Source organism: Zingiber officinale, chromosome 6A (genome assembly GCF_018446385.1).
Source record: "Zingiber officinale cultivar Zhangliang chromosome 6A, Zo_v1.1, whole genome shotgun sequence".
NCBI classification, from domain to species: domain Eukaryota; kingdom Viridiplantae; phylum Streptophyta; class Magnoliopsida; order Zingiberales; family Zingiberaceae; genus Zingiber; species Zingiber officinale.
The window spans coordinates 138280223-138302833 of NC_055997.1; the positions used below are offsets into that span (position 1 = coordinate 138280223).

The 22611-nt window shown below is 36.7% G+C and overlaps 1 protein-coding gene across 2 annotated transcripts; it reads left to right on the plus strand.

Annotated features, from left to right (window-relative positions):
• Positions 1-1838: 1838 nt before the first annotated feature.
• On the plus strand, positions 1839-3604 carry LOC121994481 (NAC domain-containing protein 71-like). Of its 2 annotated transcripts, XM_042548496.1 has the most exons (5): positions 1841-2116; positions 2252-2403; positions 2477-2754; positions 2816-3206; positions 3294-3604. In XM_042548496.1, exons 1-5 carry the CDS (start codon positions 2019-2021, stop codon positions 3395-3397), a joined length of 1023 nt encoding a protein of 340 aa, XP_042404430.1. In that variant the 5' UTR covers positions 1841-2018; the 3' UTR covers positions 3398-3604. The 2 variants fall into 2 exon arrangements, with proteins under 2 accessions (XP_042404431.1, XP_042404430.1); XM_042548497.1 differs by having other exon boundaries at positions 1839-2403.
• The last annotated feature ends 19007 nt before the right edge of the window (positions 3605-22611 follow it).

Consider the following 22611-nt stretch of genomic DNA (forward strand, 5'->3'; position numbering starts at 1 on the left):
TATTCGTCTTTGGCCATCATGGAGTCCAATATCGCATCACCGTTATAACAACATATCTCTTTCATTCATATTCCTTTTAATATTAACACTCATCATTGATGAGTCTCACATTTTACTTAATCATCTTAAAATGATATCATATTAAATAAATATATTTTAAAAATATTTTTTTAAAAAAAATTATTATTATTTTTTAATAATAATTTTATTTTTTAAAAAATATATATGGAGAGAATATTAGAGAATAGAATTGAAAAGTCTAATGAGTTGGAATGAAAATATATGTACACATTAGTAGGTATTTATAGATGAAATTTCGAACTAACCGTTAAAAATAGTAGTTAAAAAATAAACCGTTTTATTCAATTTTAAAATTTAAAATTTGTAACTTTTTAATAAATAAAATAAAAAAGTTATAAATTTTATTACTTTACTTGAATGCATTCAAGTAAAGAGGTATTATAATAACTTTTTGCAATACCTTGAATAGTAAAGAGATGTTATAACATCCCAATGATACCTGTATTACATGTGTTTTTAACTTTGTAATTCATATTATAAAAATTTATTATCTTTTATAATTATGATTACATTACATTTTATTATAGTTTTAAAATTATTTATACTAAATAAAATAATTAATTTTATAATATAACCCTGATCATATTACCAAACTGATTACTCCTAATTCCGATTGACTGATTATGAGAAAAGAAGATGGACCCCGTTAGGGTGCAACGGAAAAATATTATGGTAATTACAGGTATTTATGGATCGATTTTTACCTGCGGGGTATTTGAATTAATTTTTTTAAGTCGGAAGGTCATACTAGAACTTTGACTACAAAGAATGGAGCCGTTCGCGCTACTGAATTTACCCACGTGAAAAACAACCGAAATGCGTTGGGTGTTCCATCACTTCTTCCTCGTTATCTTATCCTCAAAAGTAGCGACTACCACTTTCGGCAACTTAATTTGTCTCTTTCGCCATTAATTTTTGCCTTCTTAGCTTCTTCTCCTTCTTTGCTTCCTGTAACTCAAAGTAAACGATCGGAGCATTGTTGAAAAATGCAGCGTCCGCTCCCCACAGTCGTTCGCTTTATGCCCTTTCCTACTCCTTCCTCGTCTTCGATTAAAGTTGATGACGAAGCCGCCATCTGAGTCCAAAAAAGCATGCTCCAACTGCTGCTGCCGACGTAGGTGATCCGATCATATGAATCACTACCAGAAGAACAGTGCGCGAATCATTGTGTTTTTGTTCCCTCAGTCATTCATTTTCTTAATGATGACTGTATACATGATCAACAAGACTTGATCACTTTTCGCTGGCAGGGAATAAGTTCTGGTGAATTAAAAATATGTGCAATGATAAGCACTGGTGAGAATGTTTTAGCTTTTATAAGAATTTTGTCAGTGATCTTTTAGTACATTCCCATGGAGCCATTAGCCTGCAAATTTTCTTTCCTCCAGGCATCCTCCATGCAGATCTCCATCAACGATCGCATACTTTAGGTAATAAAATACAAGCCTTTGGAAAAGGGAGGAAGAAACTCGATGTGAACGCTCATGAATGTTTGTCTACAAAGTCATCCAAAGTTAATGCGTCCATCCTTGTCACTTTATGAATAAGCCGAAGAGGATTAAACAAAGGGGACTTTCGGACATGCTGAGTTGCTGACAGCAACAGAATTTTATCATGAACGGTGACAATATAAAGCTATTGAAGTATAAACTCGACTCGCAATTTTGCGTGTGAATAGTCAAACGGAAAAGAGACCACAAATTCTTTAAATGTTTGGAATAACTTCATGCATACAAAGACAATCTCAACCTTTACTTGCTTCATTGCTTCTCCTTCCTTCCTCTATAAATAGACATCTCGTCTCTGTTCTTCCACTCTACTCTCTGATAAGTTCCACCTATCTGATAAGTCCTCTCCGTTTTGGCATCCCATTGAACTTGTAGCTTGAAATAGAAAACCGTCTGTTGCAGATTTCTAAGAACAATTATCAGAGGTTTATGAGAAGATCAATGATTTTGACCTATAAGAGTTCTACACTTTGGAAGCTGTGTTCAGAGAAAAGGTTTTATTTTTGGATATTCAACACTTTAAATAGGTACACTTCGTCAAGGGCGATCCGGCTTCCATGTTTTTGAGGGAAGCAAATCTTCGTTTTCTGATCAATTTTATCATATAATCGAATTTTTAAAGAGTGCTTTGTTTTATCATCTTCATAACTGCACAAAATGAGTTCTATGTTGCTGCCACCCGGTTTTCGATTCCATCCAACAGACGAAGAGTTGATCGATTACTATCTGAAGAGGAAAGTGAATGGGCTTAAGATCGAGCTTGAAGTTATTCCAGTGATTGATTTATGCAAGTTTGATCCATGGGAGCTACCAGGTAATTTACTGATGACTGCATGCTTTCACTTGGGTTGTTTCAATTTCAGTGTGCTTGATTTCATCATTTTCAGATAAATCGTTTCTCCCTAGAAAAGACATGGAATGGTTCTTCTTTTATCCACGCAACCGCAAATACCCAAATGGTTCCCGCACCAACAGAGCTACAGTTTCTGGGTACTGGAAGGCCACTGGGAAAGACAGAAAGATAAGCTGCGAATCTTGTGTGTTTGGGCTGAGGAAGACTCTTGTTTTCTATCTGGGGCGAGCTCCCGGGGGAGAAAGAACTGACTGGATCATGCACGAGCACCGCCTTTGCGAAGATCTTCCCAATGGAACTACTAATTTTGTGGTAAAACAATGAATAAGATATCGCATGATTCTGCAGTCACTAATTGTTCTCATCTTACTAGGGAGATTTTGCCTTGTGCCGGGTGATGAAGAGAAATGGAAGATGCAACTCTCCTGCCATGTACTCCGACTTCAAACACAAAAGAAACTTGGAAGAGGTTTATGATTGCACGGAAGAGAGCTCATCTCTTGATCCTTTTCAGAGAAGCAGTGGAACAGTTTCTTGTCTCAAATCGCCAAGCTTTTGTGATCAGTTCCAGAGTCCACAAGCAGCAGGCCCATCATTTAATCAGCTCGCAGTTCCATCTCGAATCGATCACATAGATGGAGCTTTATTTCCCGGTGACCATGGCGCCAAATATTTGCCATGTTTCACGAGTTGGGAAGACATCACCTTTCAGAGCCTCAGATTGGATTCAGCAAACTATCTGAGTGCATCGTCCAGTGGAATTGGTATTAAGTCCATATCGTCTTTCTTCATTTAATAGTGTTTATCAGTTGGAAATGGTTTTTCTAGTTACTGATATCCTCTGAAAACAGGTGCTGAAGCCTCCGATGGAACGGTGACCCCGATTTGTAGGCAAGCAAGTGGAGAAGAACCCAACTTATGGTTCTCGGAAGAGAATGTGATGATGGTGATCTGATGGAAAAACTGGAGATGACAAAATATTTGTATGAAGTATATAATAATATTAACACCCATAAGGTTGCAATAGAATCTCCATAGACAACTTGTTGTAATGCCTCTCAGAAGGAATTGTGAGACTATTGAGTAAAGGTGGAATTACACTGAGCATTAACTCTGTCTTGTTGAAGAATGGTCTCTCGATGTAGTTTTTCGTCTATTATTAGTAGCTTTGGGCATCTTCAATTATCAGAGATCTAAATGTTTTTTTTATAATAGTTTTTAATATATCACATCAATATCATATTAAAAATATAAAAACTTACTACTCCTACTATTTTAAAAAAAATCTATCTATAATTTATAATTTTGTTACGAACCATATTATCAACTCACACATCTTTATTTTGAATGATCTCATCCACATTACTAATTTTGTAAAAATTAAGTTTAAAATTTTACTACTGTCGTTAAAATAAAACATCAAACCTAGCATTCATAATAATTCATGTTTGTTTCATTTTACAAACTTTTCAAAGTCTTACGTTATATTGAAGATGCCCTTAGTGCGGCAAGATTATAGGTTTACTGATGTGGATCACTATTACTAGTTAATTGAAAATATTAGCTATGGTACTGTGGTACAATATTCAGGTTGTCACTTAAGTATATGTGGTTCAATCTTCAATTATGACATTTTTATAAAAAGTTTTCCTCAAAATAGGACGTGCAATCAATGGATACTGGGCTTCTGGGCTGCCCACTGTACGCTTCCCAAGTTACTCGGTGGTCGATGAAAAAATTCAATGGAACTAAGTTAGTCATCTCAGAACTAGTCAATAAGGTTAATTGAATTTAGCATTATTTTTAGTTAATTAAAAATATTAAGAATAAATTTGGGTCAAACTAGAATGGAGTTAGGTCAATTGAAAATATCAACCAGTACATATAGTCAGACTTGTAATGATTTGAGTTGATTAAAATTAAATAAAATATATGTGTGAAGTAATATTTAATTTTGTTTATAGATGTGTGAAAATATCTTTGTGTTTATTTATTTATTTTTTTTGAAATCTTTCTACATTGGTGGTATCTCATTGCAACCACCTAGAAGGGTTGAGATGACGAATTATATAGTTCTTGTACCTTTTTGGGTTGGCTGATGCATTCCTTCGAGTTACTATCATTGGCGTACGATCATCCATTTATCTAGTCACCCCTAAGAGCATCTACAATGTAAATATTAAAGGGTGTTATAACAACCCTCTTACTGTTAAAAGTATTAGGAAGGGGGTGTTATAACACCCTTTGCTTGAACGCATTCAAGACTTTGAACATGTTCAAGCTGTAGAAGGTAATACCGTTTTTCTATAACGATTCATCCCATCAAATGAGTACATATACAAGAGAGTTTCTTGTCTTACAAGAAATAATATTATAGTATATTCTAAATTACCTAAAATAGAATATTCTAAATTATACAGCTTCTATAATTTGAATATACAGCTTGCATTTTCTATATTCTATACTCCCCCTCAAGTTGGTGCATAGATGTCTATCATGCCCAACTTGTCAACTGAATTGTCAAACACTTTTTAAGATACCCTTTTAGTGTGAACATCAGCTAATTGCTCCTTTGAAATTACGAATGGAAAACGAATAGCTTTTTTGTCAAGATTTTCTTTAATAAAATGGAGGTCAACCTCCACATGCTTTGTTCGATCATGCTGAACTGGGTTATGTGCAATTTGAATAGCAGCTGTATTATCACAATTTAGATCCATAGACCTTTGAAGCTTAAAACCCAATTCCTTAAGGACATTACGAATCCACAACATTTCACAAACTCCATGAGTCATACCTCAAAATTCGGCTTCTGCACTTGATCTAGCAATAATTTTTTATTTTTTACTACGCCAAGTTACAAGGTTCCCATCCACAAAAGTGAAGTAACCTGATATAGAGCATCTATCAGTTTTATCACTGGCCCAATTTGCATCTATGTACCAACAACTTCCAATGTTTCATTTTTTCTAAATAAAAATCCTTTACCAGGTGCCATCTTCAAATATCTCAAGATACGAAAGACGGCATCCATATGCTCTTCACTCGGACAATGCATAAACTGACTAACAACACTTACAGCGTAAGCAATATCAGGTCTCGTATAAGAAAGATAAATTAACCTTCCTACAAGACGTTGATACCTTCCTTTATCGGTAGGAACTTGATCAGGGAGAATAGTGAGTCCATGATTCACCTCAATAGGCGTCTCCATCGGTTTGCAGTCCAACATCCCTGTTTTAGTGAGTAGATCAAGAACATACTTCCTTTGTGAAAGTGAAATTCCTTCTATCGACCTTGCAACTTCAATACCCAGAAAATACTTCAATTGTCCGAGATCATGCATTTCAAATTATTTCGACAATTTTTTCTTCAAATCATTTATTTCTTTTGAATCATCTCCTATAACGATCATGTCATCAACATACACAATTAGAATTGTAATCTTACCATTCTTGTGTTTGATAAACAAGGTATTGTGAGAATTGCTTTATTTGTACCCAAAGGCTCTCATGGACTTCGAAAATCTTCCAAACCAAGCTCTGGGAGACTGTTTCAGGCCATACAAGGACTTCTTCAATTTGCACACCTTACAAACTTCTCTTGTCTTATTCTTCATGCCAGGGGGTATATCCATGTATACTTCTTCCTCCAAATCTCCATTGAGAAATGCATTTTTCACATCAAGCTGGTGCAAAGGCCAATCTTTTATTTGCTGCAAGTGAAATTAAAATTTGGACAGTATTGATTTTCACTACAGGTGTGAAAGGCTCCTCATAATCAATTCCATAGCGCTGTGTATACCCCTTGCCAACCAATCTTGCTTTATATCTATCAATTGTTCCATCTGCATAAAGCTTCACATTAAACACCCAACGACATCCTACAGTCTTCTTTCCAACAAGTTTGTCTACTACCTCCCATGTAACATTCCTTTGAAGAGCCTCTAATTTTTCATTCATTGTTGTTGTTCATTTTGGATCCTTCAATGCATCATGCACGTTACTAGGCATAGATACAGTAGATAATTGATTAATAACAAGTGCATGTGACTTAGAAAGTCTATGACGAGATATAAAGTTAGCTATAGGGTATTTAGCTTGGGCTTTGATGTCTGGTTCATATTGCTTTTTAGAACTCCCTTAGTAACCCTTTGTGATTTCCTAGGTTCAACACTTTCTAACCTAGAAGACTTATTAAAGATTAAAGGTACCTGAGGTGGATAATTTTGAGTAAGATTTTCAGTTATTGATATAGAAGGGGGGATGTCATGAGTTTCAAATATATCCTGATCATTTGTTTCTGTCTCATGAGGGAATTGATTGTCAGGAACCAAGTAATCGATTGTCTGCTCATTGGACTTATTTATCTCTCGAGATAAGTCATTCTCTACTGCTACTAGAACAGTCTCAGCTATTGCAGGAACTTCAAATTATTCCTCCAAGTATTCCAATTCTTCAAAGACATCAATATTAGAAATATGACAAGGATTCCCTTCATTATCGCCCTCCCCTTGAAGAGAAGACTTGGAAACTCCCCTGCGTAATATGACTCAGATTCATGAAATGAGACATCAAGAGAGATGTGCATTTTGTCAGTGAGTGGATCGTAACATCTGTACCCTTTTTGGAACTCTACATAACCCACAAAAATATATTTCTTCACACAAGGATCAAGCTTACTTCGTTGTGATTTTGGTATGTGTACATAAGCGGTGCACCCAAACACTCAAGGCTCCAAATTAGGCATAAAAGGGATGGTCAAAAGTGTATGAAGCTTCTGATGAGGATTCTTGAACTCAATTACTCGTGAGGGAGGTACAGTTAATAACATATGCTGCTGATTTCACTGCTTCACCCCAATACGATTGAGGTACATTCATACCAAACAGGGAAGCACGAACAACTTCTAACAATTGTCTGTTCTTTCGTTCCGCTAAACCATTCTATTGAGGAGTACCAGAATTGAAGGTTTGATCATGAATTCCATTCGATCAGCAAAACTCAGTCATAAGGCTATTCACAAACTCTCCACCATTGTCAGATTGAAAAACTCTGATGAATTATTGGTACTATATCACCACCATCTTGTAAAACTTAGTAAATATCTCAAATACATCACTCTTACGTTTAAGTAATGACACCCAGGTCATGCAAGTGCAATCATCAATAAATGTTACATAATACTGAGCTCCAAAAAATGAAGAAATTTTTGCAGGTCCTCAAACATCAAAGTAAATTTTCATAAATGGAATAGGACATCTATTAATACTTGGTGAATATGAAATACGGTGGCTTTTAGCCAATTCACAAATGTCATAATGAAATTCTGAATCATTAACAGCTGAAAACAAATGGGGTTGTAACTTCTTAAGATAGCTAAAGGACAAATGTCCTAAACGGCAATGTCATAACCACACCATTTCCTTTTCATTATCGACCATTATGATATGATTAGCTTGTCCCAAAAGATGCTTGTAGTTCTCCCAGTCTCAATTAGATCTAAGTAGTACAATTTCCCCCTTCTAACACCATAATCAAGAATCTTTCAAGTCAGAATGTCCTGAAACACACAGAAAGATGGATAAAATGTCATAATACATGCAAGTTTTAGAATAATTTGACAGACAGACAATAGGTTATAAGATAGAGATGGAACAACTAAAACAGATTCAAGAGTTAGGGTATCAGATAACTCAATAAAACCTTCTCTGCTAACAAGAGTTAGAGTACCATCAATAGTAGAGACAGAATTTTGAGGGGGAACTCTAAAATTTTTCACAAGGTTCGGGTTGTTTGTCATATGATCAGATGCACCTGAATCAATTATCCATGTAGTATTCGAAATAACTGTATCATTCATACCTGATTGTGCTATATTAGCAGAAGCACTATCAAGATGTTCATTCCCAATAGTAGCAATAGCCACCTTGTTGATATTCTTTCATGGCTTCTTGGTGAAGTCCCGCCAATCAGGATACCCAATCACTTCATAACATCTTTCCTTGCTATGGCATAATTCTCCACAAACATTACACTTCTTATTTGCATATGGATTTGATTTACCTATAGGACGACGAGGAGGACCAAAAAAAATTGGTGGAGCAACTTCTCTTCTCTGAACATAAAAAACAGAGGATTCAGTAGATGTCGGACGTCCCATAGCTTGTTTCTCATATTACACCTTGCGAATGTAAGCATAACTCTGCTTCAGGGAGAATTTAGATTCCTTGCGTAGGATCTCTCCACGCACCTGATCATATTCCGAATCTAGTCCACTCAAAAACATATGAACATGCAATCGAGACAACATTGAAGTCTCATGGACTACAGCTGCAACATCATTATTCTAAGAGACCATCATTTGATCAATCTCCTGAAACATGGTCACCAATTCGAAGTAGGTGGGAATAGGTCGACCATTCTACTTTGCTTCAAAGCACTTCTTGTTCAATTCAAAGATTCGAGTTTCGTCAGAATCATCATAAAACGTTTTCTCCACAGCTTCCCAAATATCTTTTGCAGTAGGAAGACGAATATAGTAGGAAGACGGATATATTGGTTCATAAGAGAGGTCTCAATGGAATCAATAAACCAGCTTTTTACCTTTTCATTATATGTCGCCCAAACTTCATATCTTGGAGAATTCATATGGGGTTTAGATTTTTTTCCAGCTAAATAACCTATCTTTCCTCGTGCTCCAATACACACCACGTGAGGGGAGACCATATGGTGTAGTTGGATTCATCCAACAAAATAGTTTTTGGAAACGCAGAATTGTCTAGTTGGGTGTAGTGATGAATGACTTGTGAGGATGATTGAGTATCATCAATTACAGATCCATCCATTGAGAAATTGTTTGAGATTCAAGGATTTGGGGATTAGGGAAAAGAAAAAAGGGGAAAAAAAATTCAAAACAAGTTCAAAGAATTGAACTTGGGATTTGGGACTTTGATACCATGTAGAAGGTAATATTGTTTTTCCATAACGATTCATCTCATCAAATGAGTACATATACAAGAGGGTTTCTTATCTTACAAGAAATAATATTATAGTATATTCTAGATTACCTAAAATAGAATATTCTAAATTATATAGCTTCTATTATTTGAATATATAGCTTGCATTTTCTATATTTTATACAAGCAAAGATGGGTTGGGTCAACCCCTAACTGGCTCATCCCATATGTATATATTTTTTTTTAGTTTTTAAATTTTATTTATTAAAAAATTATAAATTTTAAAAATGTAAGTTTATTCTTAAAAATAATAATAATTTAAATATTGTAAAACATATTTAAAATATATTTATTTAATATAATATAATTTTAAGATGATTGAGTGCATGTTAATATTAAAAGGAATATGGATGAAAGAAAAATGTTGTTATAATGAGTATGTGGCAGTAGACCTCATGCTTTTTGATGAGGTAATAAATGTTATAACAATGTAGCGTTATAGATGCCCTTAGGAATGCCTACTATTTGAAGTAAATTATTTATCAACAATCATTTTTTAGGATATAATGACTTTTAATTCACGATAAAAACACTTTAAATTTTGAGTTCACGTAAACTTTTAATGGCTTGAAACTCTTAAAGAGGAGAAATGAAGGATAAGAGTTGAAGATGATCGATCACTTGAAAGTTGAGTGAGTTGAGAGTGAGATTTTAGATTTTTTTTTTTTTAGGGGATTAAGGGGTATCCTTAAGTGGTGGAAAAGACTTGAACTAAGCTCATTTGGCTTTTCAAATATGCCCCTAATTATTGTTAATTTAAAATCAAGGATGAACGAAGTTTGAACCGTGTTAAACCCAAAGGAGTGTCATTCGACACTCCTAAGTTGTTGCACTTATTATTATTATTATTTATTTCAAGTGTTTGAGTTTTGTCTAATTAATATTGAATGTGGGCTGTCTTCATTTTTTGTTCGCCTATTGAGATAAATTCAAAGTACAATAGATTATGCACACTTACAAGTTGACTTCCAAAATATCTATCCCCATTGAAATTCAAACCTTACGTTATTTGATCCCTGAAGTGTTCTACCACTATTTATTTATTGTTTTTTTTAACATTGTCATTTGCTACTATTTGTATGGGTCAGGGAGGGGAGGAGGGCTCAAACTCCTATATCTCTTCTAAAACAAAAAAAAATTTAACTACGTTAGGTAATGTTTAACATGAGATGACTAACTATTTATCTAGGAAATCAAGTATGTCAAGTTAAGTAGGTTAAGAAAGGACTGGATACTTAGCCAGGAAGTCTTAACTAGAGGTTAGGTAACGAGAAGTCCTAACGAGAGATTAGACAACAGAAAATCCTAACTGGAGGTTAGACAATGAGAAATCATAACTGTAGGTTAGGCAGTGAAAAGTCCTAACTAGAAGTTACGGTACCATAAGTGCACGGTTATGTTGTCAGTAATAAAAGATATTGAACTTACAGGGATTGAGTTAAGACTAGAGACTTATCATGGTGAATTAGCTAAACAATCGATTGTTATGAATTGATACACTAAAATAAAGAGAGAAGAGAATTAGGAAGAAGAATTGGTTGAGAAAATTGGTCAAGGAAAGTATTCTAGGAGTTCAGTTTCGTTGTGACACTAATTAATGTACTAAGAATTGTCCATCTCCCATCCTCTATCCTTATGCGTACGTAGGAAGTCTAACTAAATACCGACATTATCCTACAACGGTCATGTCGAAGTGATATCCTTATTAGCATCTGATACAACTAAGTAGAAGAGGTAATCTACGAAGGTCGGTTAAACGGATACCCTTGTCATTAGAACCCCTGGTCATACATTTTTTAGATTACACAGGACACTTATTAATATAGAATTAAAGAAAATCCATTAAGCATAATTAGATGTTTGCTTATTGAAAATTGTCCTCCCTTTCAAAGTGATACTTTAAATATCTGGTTAAAAGGGATACCCTCGTCACTAAAACCCTCGATCATATAATCTAGAGTATCGCTTCTATGGGATGAATAAATCAATATAATCATTCAATCAAACATAAGATTTAAGCATAAATTGTTCACACACACATTTAATCAAATAGATACAAGGCAAAAACATGTCATATGGATAGGAAATTAGCAAATTTAAAGAGGTTACATCAATTACACATCACAACTACTCTCTTAATCTTAAACAAATGAATCTACTCCATACTAAGAGGAGATGAATCCAAATACATGATAATTGTAAGCTTTAAATCCAAATCTAAGAAGAAGAAGGAAGAAAGCTTAGCCAATGCAACGAAAGGTCTTCGAATACAATCATATGCTTTTGAAGATGAAGGAGAGGGTGGAAACAACTTCAGATTGTCAATAGGAGTGCAGATGATGAGCAAATCTCGATCAAAATCAGTCTCCCCTAAAGGGAAAAACTTCCTCCCCTTTGAAAGGGGGAAGAACACCCTTTTTATAAGCAGGGCACGACCCTTGCTCGGGTCGTGTCACGGTCATGCCTCTAGGCATGACCAGAGTGTGAAGGGGCTTTAATGGAGAGGTACGACCGTGTGATTTTACATGACCACCCTATGAATATTCTCTGGATGGGGGATACAGTCATGTGATTTCATATGGCCTGCCCTGGAATGCTCTTTAGTGAAGGGGCACTACCGTGTCTCAAGGCACGACTGAGCTTTGATTGCTCTCGGGTGAGGGGATATGACCGTGCCAAGGGACATGACAAAGCTCTACTTCTCTTCTAGGATTGCTCTGAAGCACGCCTTAGTTTTATTTTCACTCTAAAAATGCATCATGTCAAGAAAAAAACAAATACAAGCGGTTCTCCAACAAAGAGACTAATTATGCTGAAAATATGATAAAGAATAGTATAATAGCATAGAACATACTCAAAGAATATAAGTGAATGTGCGTCAAAACATGCATAAAAGTATATGTAATCTTCGCACATCACACCCTAACCTTAAACCTTTGCTTGTCCTTAAGAAAAATTCTACAATCTAGACTCATGTGCTAATATAGTACAGCATAATCTCTAGTGAATCAATCCAACTCAATCAATTAGTTTCATTTGAGCATGATCATAAAGTAACCTAAGTATAGCCTAAATATAAGTTCTTGTGCACAACGCGATGAGTGACCTAAGCTTTTCAAGTTTCAATCTCTAATCTTAGTTAAGTCATCATTTAACTAAATTCCTTATGTTCCTGGTGATAGACACTTACCTGCCACACAATTGATTCATTTTTCTCAATCTACCTAAGGTTTTAAAGGTGTACTTGATATCAAAAGCAACATAGCAGTTATTTCTCCAGTAATCTAACTCAGTCTCAAAAGGATAACTTGCTAAGGTCTTAAAGGTATACTTGGTATCAAAGGAAACATAGTAGTTATTTTCCAGTAATCTAACTCAGTTTCAAAGGGATAACTTGCTAGTTTTCACTAATGAAACTATTTTTTATATCCCTTATTCTATTTTTTCTTGCAAAATAATTGTATTGTGCAACACTTGATCTTTTTTTTTCTGGTGCTTTAGATGTAGCACTTGTTAGGATCCTTCATATGGCTAGAGAGAGGGTGTGAATAGCCGACCCCAAATCGCTCGCGTTTCTTTCTACAAACTAGGGTTAGCGCAGCGGAAAATACAACAAAGAAACGAAAGAGAAGAAACTCAAACCTTAACACAAGGATGTAACGAGGTTCGGAGATTAGGGCTCCTACTCCTCGGCGTGTCCGTAAGGTGGACAAGCCCTGTCAATCCGTCGGTGGATGAATCCCCGGAAACCCGGCTAATAAATACTCCTTGTGGGTGGAGAAACCTCGCCACAGTCTTTTGCAACAGCAAACAAAGGAGTACAACAATAGAGACAACAAACAAGAACAACAGAAATTGTAAAACACTTGCTTGCCTCTTGTTGTCGACTGGAACCTTGATGAAGCGGCTTCTCGGATCCAACAGCTAGAACACCGGCGGAAACTCACGCGAGCTTGGCGATGAGAGCTCAGAAAGCTCAAGAGCACACCGGCTCGATGGCGAAGAAGAGGAAGAAGCAACCTGTGAAGCCCTCCCCTTTATACTGCGAAGAAGCGGTGAAGAAACTAGCGTAGCAGCTAGAACTCGATCGTCTGCGACCGATCGGGGAAGAATGGATCGTCTCGATCGATCGTGGACCGATCGAGAGGAGGTGGATCGGTTCGCGACCGATCCCTTCCTTCCCTTCTCGCGATGCTCGTCTCGATCGGTCCACGCCGATCGGACATCTTTGATCGATGCGTGGATGGATCACCGCCTTTCTTTCGCCTGTTAACTGGCGATCGGTCACGGACCGATCGATCGAAACTTCTGACCGATGTCGATCGGTCACGGACCGATCGAGAAAAAAGTATCCTGGATCGGTCGGTGACCGATCCGAGCTTGGTTTTGCCCAAACCAAGTCCCAAGACTTCCAAACCAATATCCGGTCAACCTTGACCTATTGGTACTTCATCCCTAGCATCTGGTCACTCCCTTGACCTGCTAGAACTCCCTGCCAAGTGTCCGGTCAATCCCTTTGACCTACTTGGACTTTCCAACACCAGAAGTCCGATCATCCCTGATTCATCTGGATTTTCCCTTGCGGCTTCACTCACGGGACTTTCACCTGCCTCACTCAGGATTTCCATACGCCTAACATCCAGTTAGGACTTTCTCCTGGCTTCACTCACCAGGACTTTCCCACCTGGCTTCACTCACCAGGACTTTCCACACTGCCTAACATCCCAGTTAGGACTTTTTCATTCACCTAGCTTCACTCACTAGGATTTTCACCTGGCTTCACTCACCAGGATTTCCCGAATGCCTGGCTTCACTCACCAGGACTTTCACCTTCACCTAGCTTCACTCACTAGGATTTTTCCCCGTGCCAAACTCCCTGTTTGGACTTTTCCAGTGCCAAGTCTCCATACTTGGACTTTTCGCGTGCCAAGCTCCCTGCTTGGACTTTTCCGTGCCAAGTCTCCATACTTGGACTTTTCCAGTGCCAAGCTCCCTGCTTGGACTTTTCCGTGCCAAGTCTTCATACTTGGATTTTTCCCGAATCAGGTCAACCAGGTCAACCTTGACCTACGGTTGCACCAATAATCTCCCAAACATCTATTCTTGTCCCACATCAAGAATAGAACTCTCTCACGAGTGTCAAACATCAACATGCAACACAACTAGGTCAACCTTGACCTAAGGTTGCACCGACAATCTTCCCAAGTCAAACATCAAAATACAACTCGAGTCACGTCAACTCGAGTCGGGTCAACCAGGTCAACCTTGACCTAAGGTTGCACCAACAGCACTAACAATTGTAGGGATGTTTTAATTTTTCCAAGCGAGCTTATATGACTCGAGCATCATCTAGAAACCAATATGTAGTTTAAGAAATCACCATGAAAATCTAAGTATTAAATAAGTTTGATGAATTATGACTAGTTTCGGAATTATCTATTATTCAACTTAGGCAAAGTGAAATAAAATCCTTAAAATTAGGCCAATACTCAATTTTTTTTCTTAATACAGCACAATACTCACTTCATGCTACACTATTTCTCACAACTATAGAAATGAACGTGTTAACAATTTTCTTATCAGAGAAGTCAACAATAAAGTGAAGATTGATGTTCTTACATGTGACAGAGACAACTATTTTAAACAAGCGAAACAACCAAAGTAATTGAAGAAAACTACAATCAAAATGAAAACTAACATGAAAACAAGCAAAATGTAATTGAAATGAACTAACATGCAAAGAAAGTAAGTATATGTACAACTTCCCCATATTTAAACTTTTCATCATCCCGATGAAATCAATATGGTGGAAGAGGGGGGGGGGGGGTAATCGGGGAAGTCTGGAAGGGTAGAAAAAGATTCAATAAACCACTTCTTTCTATTGCTCAAGAACTTATGATACTTATACATGGTATCGATTTTAATGTGAATTTGTCTTATAACTCTCCTAAAATCCTCATTTAACTTCATTTTCCCCCTCTGGGCATACATATAATCAGTTATTTTCGTAAACAATTCCTTCTCATTCTTAAAATAGTCTCGCAAATATTAAAATTATTCATCCGAAAGATATTTTTATCTCTTCAACAGATCATTATGTAAAGCAAGATCATAATAAAGGGTGTCTAAGATAGGGTGAAACTTATAGAAACTAAATCTAGTGAGATCCCGACTACTTGAAGGAATATCTATGGAGGCTAGTATAGGAGAGGGAATGGATTGTTTATTGGCATTAGACAAAAGCCAATTTTCTTTAATGCGAATGGTGGTTAAATCAGGATTTGGAAATCATAAAGGGAAATTATTTTTCAAAATAATACAATAGCCATAACCATCTTGTCGTATCATATGTATTATCAAACATGTGTTTAAATCAACCCAGGGGGCATTATCCACCATTTCTAGACATTCAAGATCACAACCTAGTACTACTGTAATGTAAGTGAGCAACCCTCCTAAAATAATAGGACTAGTGGCAGGAATTTTTCTTAATTTCATAAGGTGCTTCAAAAAATGAAATCCCGTGTTAATCGGAATATTTTCCACCATTGCTTATAAATAATATAATTCAAATAGTTTTATTATTCCTTCACTATCATCTTGTCCAAATATTATATTCCTTATAACCAAATGAAGATAATGAAAAATTGGATTAGTGATATTAGTAGCCTTCGAAGAGTATGGATCAAAAATAGATTTACCACTAATTGATCCCCATACATTTGAACTATTGAACATAGGAAGTATTATTTGTGTTTCATCACATGGAAATTCAAAACATGTATTAAAATCATCAATGGACCATTCATAGTTATCATTAAACAATCAAAATGTAATTTCCCCCTCCCCGAGCATTTTGGAAATTAATGAAGCTTAAAATTTCTAAAACTATCTTAGGATATGTTGGATATCTCATGCACATAAAGTTATTCCATCATATTCTCCCAAGAAGCCAATCAACATTATTCTTGAAACCTAGAACATCTAAGGTTTCATAGTCCAAATGTTTAGTGCATAAAATAGAACATTTCAATAATGAATCATATCGATGTTTTTAATTATCATTATCAAAAATAATATCTAACTTATTAGATAAACCTTTGTGTTGGTGTAGGGAGCACCAGACGATCAAATCTATATTTTGATTATGGCAAAGGGTTCAAAAGTTAAGATGTCTTGTTATCTAATAAGTGTGAATGAACTTACAGGAAAGTCTTAAGTGTTCTTAGGCAAAAGTCCTAGTGGATTCTAGGTAGATGGAAAGTCTTGGCTGCGGTTGGGTAACAAGACCTGGTTCGGGGCGTTGGGCAAAGTTTTAGCGAGTCAAGCACTTTGGGCGAAATTTTAGAGTTGAGGATTCTAGGTGAAAATCCTGATGGTTGCGGACCAGGTGGAATTCTAGACGGGTCATGGAGCAAATATTTAGCATGAAGACCTGAAGTCTCGAACGCTGAGCAAAAGTCCATAAGGTCTAGAAGACAGGTCTGGCAAAAGGTAAACTCTCTTGAGAGTAGTAGGTGAGGATGCATTCCCCGAAAGAGAGAACAATAGGCGTCAGTTCGACCTACGATTTCCAAGAAATCCAAGAAATCCGAAAGTCAGAACTAGACAATCCTAAGACTATCAAAACTTATTTTTCCTTCATATGTTATCTGCCTATTAGCATATAGCCGTGTTAAATTGGGCTTGGGCCATGTAGCAGTAAGTGGCACAACCGTGTTAAACAACACTGTCATACCGCGTTGGTTTCGGTTGGGAAGGCACGACTGTGTCATTCTACAGGGTCATACTGTGTTGGATTCGGTTGGGAAGGCATGATCATGTCATTCTACACGGCCATACCGTGTTGCTATCGGGTGAGTTCACATGGTCGTGTCATTCCACACGGTCACCCCATGTTGGTTTTGGCCAAAGAGACACAACCCCGGTAGATGTTCTACCCCTCTACAGATCTTTATTCTTTACAATCCTGAAAATAGAACTAAATATGAATTAGACTAAAAAAAAAGCTAACAACTAGGATGAAAAGGAAAATAAAAATGAAGAAACCATTGGGTTACCTCCCAAGAAGCACAACCGCACATGGTTGTGCCCTAGCAATGGTTAAATTGGGCTGGGTCATGTAACATTAAGTGGCATAACAGTGTTAAACAACACAACCATACCATGTTGGTTTCGGTTGGGAAGGCACAACCGTGTCATTCTACACGACCATACCGTGTTGGATTCGATTAGAAAGGCATGATTGTATCATTCTACACGACCATACTGTGTTGATATCGGGTGAGTTCACATGACTGTGTCATTCCACACGGTCACCCCGTGTTAGCTTTGGCCAAAGAGCACAACCCCGGTAGATGTTCTCCCTCTCTAGAGATCTTTATTCTTTATAATCTTGAAAATGGAACTAAATATGAATTAGACTTGAAAAAAGCTAACAACTAGGATGAAAAAGAAAAAAAAATGAAGAAACCATTGGGTTGCCTTTCAAGCAGCACTCATTTAAGGTCACGAGCTTGCTCCCTATTATGTTCATTCTAGAGGTCGAGGTTCAGACAAAGATATCCTTTTGTCTCCATTAATTGGCATTCCAAGTAATAACTCTTTAATTGCTATCCATTTACTACTTTCCAAACTCCTTACTCCATATATCAACTGCTTCATATGAATATACCTTTTAAACTTTGAATGATCCCGTCCGCCGTGATTTTAACTTCTCAGGGAAAAATTTCAATATTGAGTTGAATAATAATACTAAAGTAACACTCGTAATTTTTCTCTCTTCCAAAAGAGCAAAAAGAAATAGAAGAAGAGAAAATAAATAAATAAATATATATATAAATGACCCAGGCTGGGATTTGAACCCTGGCCCTTGATTTAAGAGTAATTTAAGTAGCCATTAGGTGATGGTAAAACATACATTGGAAATAGGAAACTATTCATTATATGTAGGCTATGTGTGAAGAGATACTTCAACTTCCACTTAGTATAAAAGGGAATAGAAGAGACCAAAAACCTAATTTTTGATTTCCTCTTCTCCTCCCTAGCCAAAATTCCTCTTCTCCTCTTTTTAGTTTTCGGCCAAGAACCTAGGGTTCTAAATTCTAAGTTCTTCAAGAGGAGAATCTAAGAGGAGAGTTTTCACAAGGATTAGTACGTGCGGGAAGGGTGACTTAGAGATTAAGGCGTACAAGAGAGGATTATTTTTCCTACACCCTATAATAGTAAGATCTAGCGAAAGAATGTAAGTACTACTCACCTGCAGTATAAGTTGTTTCAATGATACATGTTATGATGTATTTTATGCATGTTAAAGAAGATATATGTTGTGTTATGTTTTATGCATGTTAAAGAAGATACATGTTATGATATGTAAGATGCCCTCTAAAGTTTTGGGATTAAGAGCATGTTTAGAGTATCTTGATTTGCTTCCCATTTAGTTTTGAGGCTAAGAAGCATATTCAGGTACCCTAAAGTGCTTCCCTATAAGTATGGGGGATTAAGCGCACATAAGGTGCTTGTTTAAATGACAAGTAAGTGCAAGTATAAGAAAGGAATGTTTAAAGAAAGTATTTTACTTTAAAGTGGCATGTACTGGACACAAGGTCCATGGGTGGGCTCCTAGATCGTCCCTAGGCTTTAGATCGCCTAGTAGTACCTTAATAGGTTCGAGATTAGCTATCTCGGATGTTATTAAGGATGCGCGTAAAGTGGCACAATGTCGGGCCCAAGCAAGTTTATTATAATTTTCACTAGTTATGTAATATAAAATTTTCAAACTTTATTGTTTGCCTTAATCGAAGCCTTAGCTTCTTAAGTTTGAGAACTTGAGTTATGAAGTGTAGCATGGATGAACTCTATGGTATGGCAAGATTTATGTTTCCATTGCATGTTTACATTGCTAGCATGGTTTTAAGTTGATGTTTTGCATGATAAACCTATTTAAAAATGCATGTCATGTATAGATTTCTGAATTATGCGTTTTAGCGTGAATTACTGTCAAGTACGAGTTTTGTATTTTTCCCTAAGTCATTTTGAAAGCATGTTCTTTCTTTTAATACTTGTTTTGTGAGTAGATGGTACTTACTAAGCATTCTCTTATAGATTTACATTTCCTTATACTACAGATAAAGGTAAAGAAAAGTTCGAGTAGGAGGAGGCATCAGGAGGGGTGTTTTGTGTGTGTGTGACGGAACAATGGAAGGATATCTGGGAACTTGTTATTGTATGGAGTATGTTAGAACTGGATGCTAAAGTATTTACTTCTCTCCGCTCTACATGAAATACTATCACTAGTTACTTATGATGAATTTATCAGTTTGACAGTAACTAAAGTAGCAAAGAGGGAAGATCTAAGGTCTCCCCAAAGGGGAGGACCCCTCTTCAAGCAATGGAAGAGAACCCTAAACCAAAGATAAGTACCAAGGGGAGAACAACCCCTTTTTGTAGAGTAGGGTGTGACCCCCCACAGGGCTCGTGACACGACCATATGGATTCACACGGCCTCGGGCCTCTTCTTCTCGGCCAAGGTGATATGGTCGTGTGGATTCACACGGCCGTGTACCTATTCCTCTCGGCTAAGGAGACACGACCGTGTGTATTCACACGGTCGTGCACCTGTTTCTCTCGGCCAAGGTGACACGATCGTGTGGGTTCACATGACCATGCACCTATTCCTCTTGGCCAAGGGGGCACGGGTGTGTGTATTCACACGGCCGTGCACCTCTTCCTCTCGGCCAAGGTGACACGACTGTGTGGATTCACATGGTTGTGCACCTCTTCCTTCCGGCCAAGGGGAAACGGCCATGTGACCCTTACATAGTCGTGCCCTGCGCTAGTTGGGAATACCTTACACGATCGTGTGGCACACACGGTCGTGCCAAATTGTGACCTCAGTAAGGCTACACGGCCGGTCATCGCCACACGACCATGTCATGTTCCTTCTCGGGCAAGACTACACGGCCAGTCAGGGCCACATGACCCAGACCCGCTAGAAACTCTAGAATCCCTTCCAGCTCTGCTTAGCTCCAAGTCACGTCCGATCAGTCGAAACAAGTTTAGAGTAGATCTCTGAACTGAGCAGTATATAATATGTAAGAATGTCAAACTTTAGATATGAAAGGAGTAACGTTTGTCCTGTAAGGTAAGGCTAGAAGGGCTGGGCGTTACAACTAAGTCTTTTTCTTTGAATTTCTATCATAAAATGTGGCGATCATATCATTTCTTAGTTCTTTCTTTATAAAACTTAACATGTTTGTACGTATTCTTAATTCATCAAGTTTATTAAGTTGGAGTTTCATTTTTCTACAGCTGCCTTCAAATCAAAATTGAGGCATTGAATCGTCCAATAAGTCTTGTACTCCAATTCAACTGGGAGATGACAACACTTTTCATAGACTAACCGAAATTGAGTCATTCCAATTGGAGTCTTGTAGTCAATGCGATATGCCCATAAAGCATCATCTAATTTTAGGGACCAATTCTTTTGAGTTGTAGATACTATCTTCTCTAATATCGTTTTGATCTCTCTATTAGAAATTTCAACTTGCTCATTAATCTGCGGATGATATGGCGTTTTAACTTTGTAACTAGCCCTATATTTCTTGAGTAGGTTCTCAAACTGTCTTTCAAAAAAATAAGGCTTCCCATCGCTAATGACTACTCTGGAGACTCTAAATCGAGGAAAGATTATCTTCTTGAATAATTTGATAACAATTCTATCATCATAGGTATGGGAAGCTATAGCTTCCACCTATTTAGACACATAGTAAACTGCAACTAGAATGTAATTATTATCGCATGACGAAGAAAAGGGTCTCATGAAGTCTACTCCCCAAAATCGAATAATTCAATTTCAATAATATAATTCAGTGCCATCTCATGTCACTTGGTGATGTTTCCAGTCTTCTGAGATCAATCACAAGATTGAACATATTCCCTTGCATCTTTAAATAGGTACAACCAAAAGAATCCAACTTGTAAAATCTTCATAACTGTGCTTAAAATCCCAAGGTGTCCTCCATAAGATGATGAATTACAATGATACAAAATATCTTTAGTTTCTTCCTTGGATACACATCTTCGATATATTGCACCGCCACACTTTTTGTAAAGGAGTGGTTCAGCTTATACATAATACTTGACGCTAGTGAAAATTTTCTTTTTTTGTTGGAAAGTAAGATTCAGTGGAATAACCCTGCTGGCAAGGTAGTTTGTGATATCCGCATACCATGGTACATTTGCACTAGATATGGATAAAAGACATTCGTTTGAAAAAGAATCGTTAATGGGTAAATCATTTTCTGAATTTCTTCGTCCATCTTGGCCAATTCAAGATAAGTGATCTGCCACCACATTTTCTGCTCCTTTCTTATCTCTGATTTCTAAATTAAATTCTTGAAGAAACAATATCCATCTAATGAGTCATGGTTTGAAATCTTTCTTACTAAGCAAATACCATATGACCGCATGATCTGTATAGGCTATCACTTTCGAACTGACAAAGTATGATATAAATTTATCGAATACAAAGACTACCCCTAATAATTCTTTTTCTGTAGTAGCATAATTTATCTAGGCATCATCTAAAGTCTTACTAGCATAGTGGATAACATGTAGCTTTTTATCTTTCCTTTGCCCCAATATTGCTCTTACTACGAAATCACTGGCATAACACATAATTTTGAACGAAAGTTCCCAATCTTGTGTTTGAATTACTAGGGTGGTAATGAGGGCACTTTTGATTTTCTTAAAAGCTCCCAAGCAATTTTTATCGAAACAGAATTCTGTATCCTTAATTAGAAGATTGGTCATTGGTTTGTAAATTTTTTAGAAGTCCTTTATAAATCGCCGATAGAATTCGACATATCCCAAGAATCTTCTTACTTCCTCACATTGATTGGTGGGGGAAGTTTCACAATTGCTTGTACCTTTGCCTGATCAACCTCAATTCCATGCTTCCAAATTTTATGTCCCAAAATAATTCCCTCTTTTACCATGAAATGACACTTTTTCCAATTGAAAATCAAATTCACTTCTTCACATCTCTGAATGACTCTTGAAAGATTTAGCAAACATATGTCAAAGTTAGTTCATATACTAAGAAATCTTCCATAAATACTTTCATTATATCTTCTATTAAATCTGAAAAA

What these genes read in the sequence shown, in the direction of transcription:
- LOC121994481 (XM_042548496.1), top strand. Translation starts at nt 2,019, where the DNA reads ATGAGAAGATCAATGATTTTGACCTATAAGAGTTCTACACTTTGGAAG. An exon ending in ATGGAACTACTAATTTTGTG is followed by an intron (nt 2,755 to 2,815) that starts GTAAAACAATGA and finishes TCATCTTACTAG; the next exon opens with GGAGATTTTGCCTTGTGCCG. An exon ending in TGCATCGTCCAGTGGAATTG is followed by an intron (nt 3,207 to 3,293) that starts GTATTAAGTCCA and finishes CTCTGAAAACAG; the next exon opens with GTGCTGAAGCCTCCGATGGA.